This window comes from Mixophyes fleayi, chromosome 6, assembly GCF_038048845.1.
Source record: "Mixophyes fleayi isolate aMixFle1 chromosome 6, aMixFle1.hap1, whole genome shotgun sequence".
NCBI classification, from domain to species: Eukaryota; Metazoa; Chordata; class Amphibia; order Anura; family Limnodynastidae; genus Mixophyes; species Mixophyes fleayi.
In genome coordinates, this window is record NC_134407.1 from 102,507,830 (window position 1) to 102,526,199 (window position 18,370).

At 43.7% G+C, this 18,370-nt stretch overlaps 1 protein-coding gene across 1 annotated transcript in view; it reads left to right on the forward strand.

The window, feature by feature from the left end:
• Positions 1 to 293: 293 nt before the first annotated feature.
• The window catches only part of LOC142095347 (heparan-alpha-glucosaminide N-acetyltransferase-like), a 589,712-nt gene continuing 571,635 nt past the window's right edge, over positions 294 to 18,370 (forward strand). The window contains exons 1-3 of the mRNA XM_075178300.1: positions 294 to 360; positions 5,091 to 5,185; positions 17,945 to 18,081. Coding sequence (XP_075034401.1) covers positions 294 to 360; positions 5,091 to 5,185; positions 17,945 to 18,081 — 299 coding nt within the window. The remainder of the gene's footprint in view (positions 361 to 5,090; positions 5,186 to 17,944; positions 18,082 to 18,370) is intronic.

An 18,370-nucleotide genomic window follows, 5' to 3' on the forward strand; every position in this document is an offset into this window, starting at 1 on the left:
CAGAAAAAAAAGTTTTAACATTATGGGCCTGATTCATAAAGGAAAGTAAAGATACTACATTTTTTGCCTTACTTTCCTTAATGGATCAGGACCTTTATGAAGACTTTTCCCTGTTTATTTGTGGATGCAGCACAACAAAGTAAAATGTGTTAATTACTGGACTTCAACCCGGGATTATCATCTGGCATCCATAAACCTTGTTATGCTAAGTGATGATACAGCATTTATTCCATGTTCAGGACACATTGAGGTTCAGGCACCAGAGGGTACAAAGCTCAGTAACAGTTGTGAGAATGGGAGCTGTACGCAATAGCAACCTACTTCTTGTCCTTGGGGTGTCTGTGCTGTGCCTTACTACAGGTATGGCTAATTACTTTAATATGTAGTCATTTTTGTTGTAAATGTTTGTGGTCAGTGATACTGACTTTATATGTGGAAGAGTGTTAATGTAGTCTGTTTACACGCTGTATTGGCGGTTCATTTTGATTGCATGCAGTGTTTATGGCAACTATGTGCCCTCCAATTAACTACAACTAAGCAGATATGAACTGACACATTACAAAGGCATACATTGATAACGACTGTTAAATGCCACCCTGCTTTTTTCTTACATAGTCATATATATATATATGACTGTCACATAAACTAGGCATCACATAAAGGAGTGGAGTAGTTTTTCTTTTGGATACATCTTGGCTGTAGATATGAACTGTTCCTGTTAGTGTCTGACAAGAAGGGCCCACTGGGGGAATGCAGTAGTAGGGGCCCAAGAAATATTGTTTGTCCGCTAACCTCAAAGCAGGAGAGCACCACTAAAGGGAGTGGCCGACACAAAATAAATGTTGTTGTTTTTTTCTTTTGTCAATTGTTAATCATACAAATGCTACTGTACCTCCTCAGTGCTGCACAGCTTTTTCCACTTGAACTGCTTTTTTCAAATCCCCCTCTGCCGGTGAGTCAAGGTTTGAAAATACCAGCTCAAGTGCAAGTAGCAGCAAGACGCTTGCAAGCTATAGTGACATCCATATAATTAACAAAAAAACTATACTTTATTCAATTAAATAAGTTGAAAAAAACATTTTATATTAGTTATTCGCCGATCAGCCACAAAAATAAAACCACTGTCAAGTGAAGTGTAGTGAACAGTCATGTCTTGAAAGCAGGAAAAATGGGCAAGTATAAAGGATCTGAGTCTTTCGGCTAACGGTCTTATCATAAACCAGTAGAACCAGATGGAGAGGTCTTCATCTATAGCAGCCGCCTTTCCCGTAGAGCTCATTATGCTCACAGGTACTCGGATGTCCCTAGGTCTTATACTCAAAGTAGTACAGGTTTATGAAATACTGTAGCGCAGAGTAGCGGGGTGTACAATAAGCGTAGTCAGGAAGCAGGCCAAGGTCGTATGTCCGAAGCAGGTAACGTGGTCAGAAACAGGCAAGATGTCAGGGCTGGCAGCGATCAAGGGAGGTCCGGGTCCCAAAGCTAAGGTCAGGGCAACGAGCAATCAATCAAGGTCCAGGTTCCAGGCAGAGGGTCAAAAACACAGAAGTAAATCCAAAGATCAGCAAACAGCACAGGAGCAGGCAAGCAGATAAGATACTGAGCGCTATAACCAGTAGAGAGGCTAATCCCTCCCTGCCTTAAATACTTTGATGGGCAAATCAGAAAGGAGGAGGACAGGGCTGACAATCAGCCTCAGGAGGCTGCTAATTAATTACTAGCTTATAACTAGCATAGGTAATATCATAAACCAAGAACATGTATAAATATATAAATGAACAAATTAAAATCATACGAGAGCTCCCCCTGGAGTTGGAGGATGTCCCTACACCCTCCTACTCTATGCCACAAAGATAACCCCAAAGAATAATAACCGTGCATTGTAACTAATGCACGTGCCCTGCTGCTAGATCACGCCAGGATGTGGCGTACCGCCGCGCCTCGTGATACTGAGAGACTTTGAATAGAGCCAAATTGTGATGCCTAGACGACTGGGTGTTGACATGGCCTCCAAATTCTGAAGATGTTAATCCAATCGAGCTGCTGTGGGATGTGCTGGAAAAACAAGTGCAAGCCATGGAGTCCCCACCTTGCAACTTACAGGAATTAAAAAGGATCTGCTGCTAATGTCCTGGTGCCAGATACGACAGGACATCTTCAGAGGGCTTTTGGAGTCCATGCCTCGACGGGTCAGAGCTGTTTTATGGCACGAGGGGGATCTACATAATGTTAGGCAGGTGGTTTTAAGGTTGTGGCTGAAAGACTACTTTTTAACTCTAAAAAATAAAACCATATTATCTTTATAATAGTAATATATTAAATTACTATACAGTCATGGCCAAAAGTTTTGAAAATGACACAAGTATTGGTTTTCATAAAGTTTGCTGCTTCAGTGTTTTTAGACCTTTTTGTTAGATGTTGCTATGGTAAAATTACAAGCATTTCATAAGTGTCAAAAGCTTTTATTTACAATTACATTAAGTTTATGCAAACAGTCAATATTTGCAGTGTTGACCCTTCTTTTTGAAGACCTCTGCAATTCGCCCTGGCATGCTGTCAATCTACTTCTGGGCCACATACTGACTGATGGCCGCCCATTCTTACCTAATCAATGCTTGGAGTTTGTCAGAATTTGTGGGTTTTTGTTTGTCCACTCGCCTCTTGAGGATTGATCACAAGTTCTCAATGGGATTAAGTTCTGGGAAGTTTCCTGGCCATTGACCCAAAATGTCGATGTTTTGATCCCCGAGCCACTTGGTTATCACTTTTGCCTTATGCCAAGGTGCTCCATCATGCTGGAAAAGGCATTGTTCGCCACCAAACTGTTCTTGGATGTTTTTTGAGAAGTTGTTCTTGGAGGATGTTTTGGTACCATTCTTTATTCATGGCTGTGTTCTCAGGCAAAATTGTGAGTAAGGCCATTCCCTTGGCTGCGAAGCAACCCCACCCATGAATGGTCTCAGGATGCTTCACTGTTTGCATGACACAGGACTGATGGTAGCACTCACCTGTCCTTCTCCGGACAAGCGTTTTTCCAGATGCCCCAAACAATCTGAAAGGGAATTCATCAGAGAAAATGACTTTACCCCTGTCCTCAGCAGTCCAATCCCTGTACCTTTTGCAGAATATCAGTCTGTCCCTGCCATTCCTGAGCAAGCTCTGCACTGGTGGTGCCCCGATCCCGCAGATGAATCAACTTCAGGAGACAGTCCTGGCGCTTGCTGGATGTTCTTGGGCACCCTGAAGCCTTCCTCACAACTATTGAACCTCTCTCCTTAAAGTTCTTGATGATCCAATAAATGGTTCATTTACGTGCAATCTTACTAGCAGCAATATCCTTTCCTGTGAAGCCCTTTTTGTGCAAAGCAATGATGACTGCAAGTGTTTCCTTGCAGATAACCATGGTTAACAGAGGAAGAACAATAATTTCACCCTCCTTTTAAAGCTTCCAGTCTATTATCCTAACTCAATTAGCATGACAGAGTGATCGCCAGCCTTGTCCTCAACTCTGTCATCTGTGTTAACGAGAGAATCACTGACTTGATGTCAGCTGGTCCTTTTGTGGCCGGGCTGAAATGCAGTGGAAATGTTTTTGGGACAAAGTTCATTGTCATGGCAAAGAGAGACTTTGAAATTAATTGCAATTTATCTAAACACTCTTCGTGATATTCTGGAGTATATGCAAATTATCATCATAAAAACTGAGGCAGCAGACTTTGTGAAAAATAATATTTGTGTCATTCTCAAAACTTTTGGCCATGACTGTACATGCACTTACCTATAAAAACATTATTGGGATTCTCTCTCTCGTCTTCTTTTTTTCTGTTGTCTCTCTTTTGATGCCTACAGTTCAGCTATGAAAGTGTTATATGGAGACCAGCCTAAAGTCCGTAAGGAAAATTTGTGGCTAGTGAGGTACAGCAGCAGGGAATGTCTTGCAGAAGGGAGGAGCAATGTGTTTGTGGGGCCAGTGGTGGCATGGGGTGGCCAGCAATAAATAAATAGGGAGAGTGTGGCAGTTGGGGTGTCTGACAGCAGGGAGGGGTAGTGTGGCAGATGGCATCTCTGGCAGCAGAAAGGGGGTATGATGCGGGTAGGGTGTTGGGTAGAAGACAGGGGGAGTGTGGAATTTGCTTTGACTGGCAGCAGGAAGGGAGAGAATGACAGATGGGGTGGCTGGCAGAAGGAGTCAGTAGAGTGGCAGATGGGGTGCTGGCAGCAGGGAGGGGGGAGTATGGCAGGTGGTGTGTCTAGCAGCAGGTAAGAGGCCTATTATGCAATGCTTGCCTCACACTCCCTCTCATGCACATTGATTCAAACTCTCTCTCATATACACAGACACGTAAACTCCCTTACACTCACCTCTTCCTTTCTGCTTACGCTGTGGCTCTGGTATTGTGAGTAGGGGCATGTCTATGTTTCGATTGATTGAGTGAGTTTGTGATGTCACTCAGCCAATCAGAGCACAGCAGAGCTACTTTTCTGCCTGAGCAGGAAACTCCCAAGTTCTACAGAGCAACGGATGCTTCTCCTCTTACTTATCCCGAGCACAGGACGCTCCTCCATTAACTCCGCCTGGGCTCTAAGTGCATGCTTTTTTAGGGAAAGGTACCCTGGTGAGCCAGTCCAACACTGGTTCCTGTGATTAGGAGCTTTCATCATTTTGAAACAGAAAGCAAGGATAACCATATGACATGAGTTGTGTTTAGCTTATATCCCTACAGACTATCTTGTCAGATGCAGATATAGGATCTAATACCAACTAATCCTGACAAACCTTATGCTCAAAAAGTTTGAAGAAGTTTTTAATTTAGGATGTTGTTTTACCTATAATTCATTGATTTGAGTGCCTGGAGTAACAGTGCAGTTTCTTCAAGGTGGTTTCTATCCTAATGTGTCCTAAGCAAAATCTAATAAAACACGCTTGTCTAAATGAGCCCATATTGTTGTTACAGAGATACAATTTCCAGTGCCCATGAGAACCAGTATTAAAAGTTTCTGCAATCCTGTTTATTGTGCGCCATGTAAAACAAAAAGTACAAATAAATGCAAACAAGTCATACAATTCATTTTATATTTTTTTGTCTTAGCTTTTGAATTGAAGTTTGACGAAGCTTTATTAACCGTGAACAATAATCTTTCTGAACCCATAACTCTGGTCTATGTCTCTGATTACTGCTATCAGGTAAGGTAATGTTTCTGCTTCTAGGCATGACACCCAATTGTCTTTTCTTCCTTTGTTCTTCTTACAACTCCGCAACATCGGCCGCATCCGTCCCTTCATATCTCAAGATGCCACCAAAACTATCATCCACGCGCTCATCATCTCCCGCCTCGATTACTGCAACCTCCTCCTTACTGGTCTCCCCCACTTCCACCTCGCCCCCCTCCACTCTATACTCAATGCGGCTGCAAGACTCATCTTCCTCTCACGCCGCTCCTCCTCTGCCTCCCCTCTCTGTCTTGCCTTACACTGGCTCCCCTTCCCCTACATAATCCTTTTCAAACTCCTTACCACCACATACAAGGCTCTCTCCCAGTCTACTGCCCCTTATATCTCTAGCCTCCTCTCCATTCACACTCTTGTCCGCTCCCTGCGCTCGGCCAATGACCGCCACCTCTCCTCCACTCTCATTACCACTTCCCACTCCAGAATCCAAGACTTCTCCCGCGCGGTCCCCCTTCACTGGAACGACCTCCCTCGCTCCATCCGTCTCTCTCCTAACCTGTGCTCCTTCAAACAAGCACTCAAAACTCACCTGTTCCTCAAAGCCTACCAACCATCCACTTAACCCCCTCATCTTCTCTGCTCGTTCTCCCTTTTCTCCCCCATACTTCAACTGCCTCACCTTGTGCCTGTTTTGTTTAACCTCCCTTAGGATGTAAGCTCATATGAGCAGGGTCCCCTTCCCTCTTGTCTCCACTCCTGTTCTTCTGCTCCGCCTCTACTGCATTAGCCTGCCAGAGTTTCTAAAGTATTGGTATTTTTTGTTTATTATTCTGTACTGTCTCTCCCTGTATAGTCTACTGTTTGTTCTGTGTACGGCGCTGCGGAAATCTTGTGGCGCCTAACAAATAAACGATAATAATAATAATAATAAATTTGTTTTGATTTGTTCATTTCTCTTTTTTTCCCTCCAATTCACTTTTTTTTTTAAATACTATTAGGGCTAGATTTACTAAACTGCGGGTTTGAAAAAGTGGAGATGTTGCCTATAGCAACCAATCAGATTCTAGCTATCATTTTGTAGAATGTAACAAATAAGTGACAGAGAGAATCTGATTGGTTGCTATAGGCAACATCTCCACTTTTTCAAACCCGCCGTTAGGTAAATCTAGCCCTTAGTCTATGTAGAGAATGACACTACCTGCTAGACTCCTATTGCTGTTGATTTACTAATGGTATAGTTAAAAACTAATGGAATGCCTGTTCTGATCAGGGGTTGAACTGCTGATGCTAAGTCCCTGACACTGAATTGACAGTATTATAGCCTATATACGACAAATGCTACAATAGCGAATGACAGCATTGTGGGTAACAGGACGAACGCTGACACGCCCTGAGAAAACTATGTATGCAAAACATGCGTTGGTGTTCGCTCTGTTACTTACAATAGGAGTCTAACAGATAGTGTCCTTTTCTGAATAGGCTAGTAGCATACCCTAATTATTGCGTTAAGAGATAAGAATAATATATCTGTCCATTTGAGATCTTGTTTTCCAACCTATTTGTGTGAAAGTACACCATTAAGGAAATTAGCTGGATGCCAGAATGCTATATATGGTATCTCAATGAATTAGTCTGCAGTATGATCTGCACTTGCAGTAACTTTAAGTATTAGGTAATAAGAGTGTTCCTTGTGACTTTATACCTTGTCCTTATATATGAGTACCACTGTGACAGACCCGGACTTATATTGGGAATATCATGCCAACCCGGTCTGTCATCAGTAGGCCAATTGAACAACCATGGTCCACCCTGTTATTAAATGCCGCCTGGTGGCCAGATCTGTTATTGCTGTGGTGTCTGGAGAGGGAAGGGGGAGGCAGCACACAGGAAGTGTGAAACAGTTGTGGACCCTGTGACATCAAAAAAGAGTGGAAGGGGTTAAAAAAAGGAGGGACAGGACCTTATCTAAAATCAGAAGGTGGACTCTCCCTGTTTGGTAACTATTGTGCCAACAACTCTTCAACACAGTCTGAATGGCACCATCACCGCAGGTGGAAGACCACTATGTCATGCTCTACTTCCACTCCTGTTACCACCCAAACTCTTCGCACCACCAATCACAAGAGGACAAGGAGCGGGGGGTTGACCCAGGGAAGTGGCCAGGATCAGGTGTCTTGTGAGAAGGGACAAAAAGGAGATGTCTGGGTTGGGGAGGTGGTTGGAGAATCTTGAGACAGCAAGGACTTTGACTGATTGAGAGTAACCGTATTCTCTCAGGGCCAGAAAGAAATGCTTGAAGCAGGAGCTTCTTGAGACAGATTGGACAGTGTACCTCTAGGACTGATTCTGTCACCACTCCATCGGGAGACACTCACAGATTCTGGGGAATTGGTGAGCCTATATCGCTAGGGAGACTAATACCCAGGGTCCCACCAAGTTGGTGGAGAGTTGGTAGAGCAGCAGGAATCAGCAAGATACACAGACCCACCTTATGGTTCAGAACCCCTGGCCAGGGCCTGATTAAGGGTCACAGCCGCCCTAGGCTACTACACTGGTTACCGCCCCCCCCACTCCCCCGCACCAATGTGTGGGTAAATAAAAAAATAAATAATAAAAAATATATATATATATATATATATATATATATATAGATAGATATAGATATATGTAAACAAAATTGTAAAACATTAATTAATACATAAAACATACTTCATTATGCATGTCCTCTCTTACCTGATCTTGCAGCGTAGACTACCTGGTGTTCTCTTTTGCTTGTTCTTGGAGCGTTGTCCGTTGCCTGGCTTCTGAAAACTTGAGAGTCCTGTATTTAAAATGTGCAAAAATTGTATTATAGTGCCAAAATTTAACAAACCCTGAATGATACAAAACAACCCCCTAGTACAGACATAGACAATAAAATATATGAAATTTATTTACACTCATATAGTAACATTTACCAGCCCTGTCTATCTAGTATTTAGTATTCTAGTGACCGCTGAAACCACAGTCAGCATCCACATCACCGCCACACAATACAGAGATCCTCAAGCTATTTCATCACCTCCCCCACCAGCCAATTCATCCCCCCTATCAACCCGCACCAGACAGTGTATGACCCCCCTATCCAATTCATTAACCTCCCCTTGTAGCCAGTTCATTACCTCCCTATTGCCATTTCATTAATCCCCTCCCCTAGCCATTTCATAAACCCGCTCCATCCAATTCATAAACCCCCCCTATCCAATCTATAAGCTCCCCCTCTAGTCAGTTCATTAATCCCCATTTGCACTTCATTAATCCCCCCTAGCCATTCCATTAATCCCCCCATCCAATTCATAAGCCCCACCCTCTAACCAGTTCATTACCTCACCATTTTCACTCCATTAATCCCCCTATCCAATCCATACTAGTTAGTTCATTAATCCCCCCATATCCAATTTATAAGAGCCCCCCTCGTTAGCCACATTAGGCAGTTTATTGATCCCCCCCATTCATCCCCCCCCCCTCCACATCCGATGTGTCTCCTCCCCCCTGATATTTAACAAGCTGCACTTACCTTGCTGTCTTTTGTTCCTCCTCTCACCAACCGGCGCTTCTGTCATCTTCACAGCTAACAGCATCCGACGCTGTTAGCTGCACTGTCACTGTGGGCGCGCTCTCTGTGATTAGTGTGGTCACATGAGATGTGAGATCTCACGTGACCACACTAAGCAATACACTGACTAACAGCATCAGATGCTGTTAGCTGCGTGATTGGGTATAGGAACATGCGGGACTGCCCCCTTGTGGCCAGGGGCGGCCCCATCAGAGGAGAAAGAAGCCGATCGCCGGTATTTGAAGAAAAAAACAAAAAAATAAACAGCTTGCTAGTGTGCCGCGCTGCGCCCCCCAGGACTCAGCGCCCCAGGCTGCAGCCTGGTCAGCCTAGTGGTTGATCAGGCCCTGCCCCTGGCCCACTTTGATTGTCAGCTGTGGATTTTATTACCAGTAGATTGGGCCTGCTAGGACTCTGTGCTGGTAGGTAACCTGCTGGGGACTTTGTTGGGGAGTTTTTACTTGCACTGGTGATTTTCTGACATTTGTTATATTTGGTGGGTGAACAAGTTTCTCCTTGGGGAGCACTGTTGTATTTTACTAAGTGTGTACACTTTGTCTAATAAAAGGGATTATTATCTCTTTCCTGTCTCCTTACCTGTGTGACCTGTGAACCTGTAGGGCCCGGTATCTAGTGAGCTTTGGTTCCAATCCAGGTGTCCTCACAACCACTATTGACAAATCAAAAATATTTAAGAGTTTTGCTTGTAACTAATTAATAGAAATATCTTACAATAACTGATAGCAATTTAAGAAAGACACAAATATAAGTCTATATATGAAATCATTTGGAAAAACAGGGCCAGTGCAGTTGATCTGCAATTTTTATCTTTCACCATATCGCTATGTTTCTTTTAACAGAAAGTTGTTTTATTGTTTTAGAATGTAAGTTTTAAAATTACAGATATATTGTACAATAGCAACAATGTTGCACTGATTGATTGAACACAGTTATATAAATCTTATAATTCTGTTGTACACATACAGACTCTAAATGGCAGCAGTGGGTAATGTATTTCACCACTTTAATTATATGCTAAAATATGATCTTCATTAGTGGGGTTTGTGTATTACGTAAATAGAAGCACGATAAAATGATAAATATCTGTAACTAGGGCACTTAAATGATAAGAACGCTATAAGGATACAGATAATTCTATATGGATTATCTGTAAGCAGCTCTCTACTTATATATCACCATCTTTATTTATAATACAAGACATTAAGTCCTGTTTATATATCTTAAGGGGGTAAATCATCAGTAGGTTTAATATCTGAGGCATCATATATGTAAGATCATTTCCACCACACGGTCCACTATATTTTAATTTCTCTCTTTATTCAACACTTTATTTTAAATAATTCGCTCTTCCATTACCATGGTTGAATATCTGTATACCCACTTTTAGTCAATTACTAATAAAGTTTAATGTATTAAATACACCTCATAGCTAATTGTTCATACCTGGAGTGCTATTTTGGTCAACTTCTTCTTTTTTCTTTTGATCTATACACTTATTTTCTACTTTGTGCAATTTATTAAGTGATAGGGTGCACCTCTCAGGAAAATCAAATACAAATGTCATAACTCACAAATGAGTTATGAGATTCATGTGGATAGATTTATTAAGGAGATGGTTAAATATGTATCATACCTAGTGCAGTTGTTACATAACCTATTGCTCTATGATGAGTTGTTCATAAATCTCCAATCTGACTCCATGAGCCAGTGAAAACCTACAGTGCAGACTCTCCATGGCAAAAGCTTGGTCAAACCTGGGCTACAATCCAGTACTACTTCAAAAACTAAAGATGGGATATGGCTATGAAGCAATGCATTGTGACAAAGGTTTTCCACAAGCCTCCAAGAGAGAAATCGGCTATTTGGCTGACAGTCTGCAGGTAAAGGCTGCAGACAGGGTTACACACATATATAGCAGTGCACCTAGGTTAGGTATACAGGTGTAAGACATAAATGACAAAGTAAAAGTATAAAGTGTGATTTAACTTGTATGCTTTGAAAGTGTATTTTCCACGGCTACGGCAGGCTGACAGGGTGTGTCTGCGGTGAAGAGTTTTTACAGAGCATACACATGGAACTCCTTTGTAAAGGCAAGGTGGGAGTGTCGCCTGTCCATCAAGCTAGGACTGTGGGAGGAGTCTCAACTATATAAACCTGTTTTGTGAACTTATGCTTTTTGACCAATGTCAAATAGTGGCCGGTGTCTAGACAGGAGGATTATGTCTAGCCAGTGATAGGTTGCCTAGTGTCATCCTGATGGAAATATATCCTGTCTTACTGTGATGGAACAATAAAGGCACGGTTTTCAACAAGAAGTAGTTTGTGTGTGAACATGTCACAAGGGTGTCATCGTGGGATCGCAAAGGACAGCCAAAGCAAAGCTGTCCACCCAGCCAACCAAATGCAATGGCGGTGAGTGAAAAGAATTGAATACCACTATCACACACCAAGCTATTTATAAAGCTGTCACTTGCAGTGGGGAGATTGCTGTATTACAGAACAAGCAAATATTTTGTCTGTGGAGAGACATATAGGAGCAATATAACTATGAACTGTTCAGCACCTGTTTTTGTTTTTCAAAGAAAGTAAAAGTTTTAAAAATGGCTGGTTCTTGTAGTGCCACACCATGGTTATTCACAAAGCTGGGAGTTGGGTGTGGTCCTTACAAAAACCATGTGCACAGAAGTTGTTTGCCTGTGTGGGATGCTAAAGCACCTGTTTGTTTTTCTATCTGCATGCGGAAAGTGCTGGATATATGTATAAAGATCAAGTATTATAAAGGCTGCAAAAGAACAAGAGTAAAATGCTGCCAGTACAAATTTTCTTTACTTTGGCCAATATGGAAAAGAGAATAAAATGTTGTCAAAAAGAAAGTTTACAGACACGTGTGTCTGAAATTCAGTCCCATCTGGAAAATTTGGAAAACCTACACAGGAGTTTGCAGAGTGTAGATGAAGTTGAGAAATATCATGCTCTCTGCACAAACCTGGTGTTACCGGTACCAGATAGTGTGGCCAGGGAAGAGTATGATTGCTTGTAGAAATGTTTACAGAAGAAAACTGCTGTCTTGTAAAAGAAGTGTGGAAGTTCAACCAACAGTGTGCTGAAAAGATTAAAACCCAAGAAACTGTTTCTGAGTCCCTGAGAAATGGATTACATATGTTGCAAGACTTGTATGAAAAAAGGAGGACAGCAGTAGAGGCTCTTAAAAGCTTGTCATGGTTCTGCAAGAGGTGCAAACATCAAGAGAGTCTGTAAAGGAAATTGTGGAGTGCAAACTAGAGAGGCTTCAGCTAGCTGTAGAGTGCGAAAAGCTTATACAATTTGAAAAAGACTCTTTCTCTTAAGTATGCCGAGTAACTGTGAATGAGAGTGTCCAATTGTGTAAACCTGAAGTCCCAGTCCCCAAGGAGATGACTCATAGAACTGTTCAGCCCGAGGTGCCTCCCAGCGCTGTTCGGCCCGGGGTGCCTCCCAGCGCTATTTTTTCAGTGGTGCCTCTCAGCGCTGTTCGGTAAATGGTGTCTCCCAATGCTATTAATAGTATAGGTCCAGCTGTCAGGGTGTCTGACCGGAGGTGTTTTGAGTTTGGAGAGCTTGGACACTAGAAAGCCAAGTGCACTAGACCCCAAACTGCCAAGGATGGTTCACTAGCTTAAATTTGGCCTAACTTGCGAAGTTGCTTTTCCAGGTGTTTCGCAATCAGTGGACCCGCTTTAACTAATGAGACTTTGCGAGTGAATAACAAGATTGTCCAGGCAGTCGTGGGCTCTGGAAGTAAACCTAAACTGATCTCCAGCTGTGTCCTGGCTGGAGTCAAGATCTTGCAGTTGTCCAGAGTAAAATTGCGCTGCACATGGGGAAACCAAGCCGTTAAAAAAGACACTTTTGGCAATTGGATATAAAGCCCAAACTGCCCAAAGCACCCTATGCTGCCGTATCTTCATGTTCTGGGGAGGAGACTATGTAAAGTGGTCCTCAGTGAGCAAGTTCGGCCAGATATGCCGGCATCTGATACAATGGTCGGAAGTCCGGTCCTAAAGGATCTGTTTTAGGAACCACAACATCTGGACCTCGACCTTTGAAGGTGCCCAAACCGGAATGTTAGCCTGGAGGTCACGGCAAGACCTTCATGGAAACCTAGACAGATGAAGTCAGCATTGGCTGGTGATGTCGCGGAGGTGCCTGCCTCACCTTTTGGTGAGGTTATAGACTGGTCTGATTATCCAGAACTGTTGGGTGTGCACATAGCCAGATAAATGATGTGGCTTTACAGCATGTAAGTTGCCTGGTAATGTTAGAGATTTTACAAGACCTGTCAACATGGCAGGCTGTATGCCATCATATGTGGTCAAAAATAATGCATTGTTTTGAGTTGGTACTGTGAAGGGGAGGAAGATAGAACAATATACCCTTAGTGCTAGGAGCTGCACACACCCAGGTGGGCAGTAGACACTTAGGGGAAGGTAAAATGAGGGAACAAGTTCTATGCAGGTTTCACTGGCACGGAGTCTACGATGCTGTAAAAAGGTTTTGTAGGGCTTGTCCTGGATGCCAGAAAACCTAACCCATTGTTGCAGTACCACTATTCGTAAGAGCTCATAAGCTTCCTTTTACAAAAATAAGGGGCTTTGAGTGGAGAGAGAGGACCATCTGTTTCAGAATGGGGTTCTCAGGTGGTGTAAAGATAAGATCCATGTTAGTGCACTGGTAGGCGTGATTGTGAGGACATTTAAAAAGGCAGTAGAACATTCCTTATCTCAAGCCCTAAAAAATCAGGTGGACAAAACGATCACAGAGGCTCTCTTTCACAGAGATGCACTCCTCGTGAAGTCCGCGCCACCCTACTTGGTGATGCTAGGGGAAAGGATATACGACAAAGGGAATGGTTTTCCACAGGCCTCCAAGAGAGGAATCAGCTATTCAGCTGAGAGTCTGCAGGTAAAGGCTGCAGACCAGAGTAGGTGTACATGTGTGAGACATACACTGTTAGGACAAAAATAGTTGGCCACTCCTGTTAATTTTTGAATTAAGGTGTTTCAATCAGACCCATTGCCAGAGGTGTATAAAATTAAGTACCTGTCCATGCAGTCTTCATTTGCAAATATTTGTGATACAAAATGGGTCGTTCTGACAAACTCAGTGACTTCGAGTGTGGTACTGTGATAGGATGCCACCTTTGCAATAACACGGTTCATGAAATTTCATCGCTGCTGGATATTCCATGGTCAACTGTAAGTGATATTATTAGAAGGTGGAAACGTTTAGGAACAATAGCAATTCAGCCACGAATCAGAAGACTACGTAAATTCACAGAGTGGGGTCAACAACTGCTAAGGCGCATGGTGTGTTAAAGTCGCCAACGCCCTGCTGATTCCATAGCTGAAGAGTTCCAAACTATTACTGGCATTAATGTAAGCACAAACACTGTGCGGTGGGACTTTAATGGAATGGGTTTCCATGGCCAAGAAGCATGCAAGCCTCACCTTACCAAGACCAATGCCAAGCGTTCAATGGAGTGGTTTAAAGCACATCGAGACTGGACTGTGGAGCAGTGGAAACGTGTTCTGTGGAGTGACGAATCACGCTTCTCTGTTTGGCAGTCAGATGGGTGAGTCTGGGTTTGGAGGATGCCAGGAGAACAGTACCGTCTGATTGCATTATGCCAACTGTGAAGTTTGGTGGAGGAGAAATAATGGTATGGGGCTGTTTTTCAGGGTTTGGGGTAGGCCCCTTATCTCCAGTGAAGGTCAATCTTAATGCTTCAGCATACCAAGTCATTTTGGACAATGCTATGCTTCCAACTTTGTACCAACAGTTTGGGGAAGGCCCTTTTCTATTCTAACATGACTGTGTCCCAGTGCACACAGCAAGGACTACAAAGACATGATTTGATGGGTTCGGTGTGTGGAAGAACTTGACTGGCCCACACAGAGCCCTGACCTCAACCCCATTGAAACATTTGGGATGAACTGGAACGGAAATTGTAAACCAGGCCTTTTCGTCCAATATCAGTGCCTGACCTCAAAAATGCTCTACAGAATGAATGGGCACAAATTCCCACAAAAACAATCCAACATCTTGTGGAAAGCCTTCCAAGAAGAGTGGAAGCTGTTATCGCTGCAAAAGGAGGACCAACTCCATATTAAAGTATATGTATTTGAATACAATGTCATTACAGTCCCTGTTGGTGTAATAGTCAAGCGTCAGAATACTTTTGTCAATATAGTGTATGTGACAATGTAAAAGTATAAGATGTGATTTAACTTGCATGCTTTGAAAGTGTCTTTTCCACAGCAGGCTGACAGGGTGTGTCTGCGGTGAAGAGCGGTTACTGAGCATCTGCAGGAAACTCCTTTGTAAAGGCAAGCAGGGCTGCAAAGAGGAATTCAGGGCCCCGGTACAACAATTTCATGGGGCCCCCCTTATAGTCGAGCATGCTAAAAAAATTTGTGTGGCGGCGCAAAATTTGGTGTGGCCATACTATTGGGGCGTGGCTCTGCTTCATTGAGGCGTAGCTAGCAGGTGAAAAGTGCTAGGCCACCCTCTTACAGAAAAAAACCCTGCATTGATGTGTACACCATTGACACAAGGGTGCAGTGCCTGCTTGCCGGAGCGTGACATATGACCCAGAACTCCTGACTTTCAGGACATCTAGCACCATAGTGTAGTATAGAAAGAATGCAGTGTGTACATAAAGAGTTCACAGTCTTGGCCTGCCCTTTACATTGGGCAGAACACTCACCAAAAATTGGGATTGTCCCACTAGAATCACAACATTTCACAGACTCTCCTGCTCTCTCCTACCTGTTCTTCTCACTTTCACCACCTGTGGCTGCTGCTTACTTTAGTTGCGGTTTGTCTGGATCCTGGAATGTTGGGGGCCCTATTTGGAAAAAAAATGGGTACATTTAAAAAATTACAACCAGCCCCGGTGTTAAATCAATAGCACCCACAAATAATAATTAGGCCTTCCTACAGCCCCAACATTAAAATAATAGTATTCCCATTTAATAAATAAACCAATTTCCCTCCCTGCAAATTAATTCCCCAGCAATGAATTAATAGTATTTACATTTCATAAATATACCTATTTCCCGCAACATCACTGCCATTAAATAATTCATAGTCACATTTAATAAATAGACCTCATTATTATCATTATTATTATTATTATCATTTATTTGTTAGGCGCCACAAGGTAACCGCAGCACCGCACACAGTACGAACAGTAGACTATACAGGGTGAAACCATACGGAACAATGAACAAAAAATACCAATACTTCAGAGACTCCAGGCAGGCTACAACGGAGCAGAAGAATGGGTGAGGAGCGGGGAGGGAAGAGGGCCCTGCTCATGCGAGCTTACATCCTAAGGGAGGGCAAACAGACCAGGCACAAGAGGAGCCAGTTGAGGCAAGGGGAGAGAAGGGAGGACGAGCTGAAGGGAGGAGATGGGGTTAAGTGGATGGTTGGTAGGCTTTGAGGAAGAGGTGAGTTTTGAGTGCACGTTTGAAGGAGCACAGAGTAGGAAAGAGACGGATGGAATGAGGGAGGTCATTCCAGAGAAGGGGGGCTGCACAGGAAAAGTCTTGGATTCTGGAGTGGGAAGAGGTGATATGAGTGGAGGAGAGGCGGCGGTCATTGGCCGAGCGCAGGGAGCGGACAGGAGTGTGAGTGGAGAGGAGGCTAGAGATATAAGGGGCAGTAGAGTGGGAGAAAGCCTTGTAAGTGGTGGTGAGGAGTTTGAAAAGAGTTCTGTAGGGGAAGGGGAGCCAGTGTAAGGCAGGGCAGAGAGGGGAGGCGGAGGAGGAGCGGCGTGAGAGGAAGATGAGTCTTGCGGCCGCATTGAGTATAGAGCAGAGGGGGGAGAGACGGGAGTGGGGGAGGCCAGTGAGGAGGAGGTTACAATAATCGAGGTGGGAGATTCTCCCCAAACTCACCCCCACATTCAATTAATAGCCCCCAAACCACCCCATCTTAAATTAATAGTCCCCACTATTAAATTGCCTCACCATCACCCCACAAACAAAATAGCACCCATTAATTAGCCACCACCTACCTCTCACACACACTACATTGCAACAAGCCCCCTGTGCCATCACACACACACACACACACACACACACACACACACATACACATTACTGTGCCCCTTCATCACAACTACTCTGTGCCCCCTCATGATCACACTGTGCCTCTCTCCCCCTTATTTATCACTCTGTGCCTCTCTTCCCCCTTATTTATCACTCTGTGCCTTCCCCCCTTCTTTATTACTCTGTGCCTCCCCCCCTTCTTTATCACTCTGTGCCTCTCCCTTCTTCTTTATCACTCTGTGCCTCTCCCCCCTTCTTTATCACTTGGTGTCCCCCCCCCCCTTTTCTATCACTCTGGGCCTCTTCCCCCCCTTCTTTAACACTCTGGCCTCTCCCCCCCTTCGTTATCACTCTGTGCCTCTCTTCCCCTCATCTTTATCACACTGTCCCTTTCTGCTTTCCTCCCCTTGCCTCTCTGTTCCTTTTACTTACCTTTTGTTAGCTTCTTTCTTCTCTTCTTTTTTCTTGCTGGGTCCTCTCTGCGCCGCTCCTCCATAAATGTAGGGCATGACTTGATGATGTCACGCCCAACATTCAGTGTGAACGGAGCAGAGAGGAGGGACGCCGGCGCCGCGATCACGTGAGTATGTTACTTTTTTTTTTCTTTTTATCTATCCAGCTCCCCCCACCAACAAACGGGTCGGAGACGAGAGAAAAAAAAATGCTATTAAGAAAAGTGTAACATTTTTTTTTAAAAAAAATATCAGAAGTGAGGTCCCGGCCCGGGGCCCATGGCATGGCCGGGCCCGTGGCCCATGGCATGGCCGGGCCCGGGTAAGTAGTACCCCCCTCGGCGGCTCTGAAGGCAAGGTGGGAGTGTCGCCTGTCCAATAAGCTAAGTCTGTGGGAGGAGTCTCAACTATATAAACCTGATGCCAAACATACCGGTGTAACAATAAAAGCACTGTTTATTTTTAAGTTGTTCATCTATGAATCACCTAAGGGTGCCTGTGCCACAGTATATTATATTCATAATATATTCATATATTGTTGGCACACATTTGTGAGTGCTCTAGTAATACAGTACATCATAAATTTATGTTTTCACCTTTTTCTTTGCAGTGCCTTTTACAGCCACTCCTGACTTTGCCAGCTGCCAACAACTCCCAGTCAATAAACAATACAGTCGTTATCAGCACACACTTCACACTCACTATGCAGGTAGTGAAAGGAGGTGGAAATGCCGACCCACTGTGCAGGTAATTTGCAAAGCAAGCTAGTGCAATTGGTGTGCGATTTAAATAAAACAGTGGTGACGCCAGGGTGAACAATAGTCAAGGCCAAAATGAATAATAATCAAAAATGGCTTGCACATCCCAACAGGTCCGATTTCCGTCAGCTGAAATGGGTGTGGCCTACTCTAAAGGGGTGTCGTCTCAACCAAAATATCTGACACATCAGGGACATGGCCTAAATTATCCTGCTTTTGCGATCAGAAATGTTGCCGGCTATGGATTAATACTATAAAAGTTATTTTGAAAGGACACA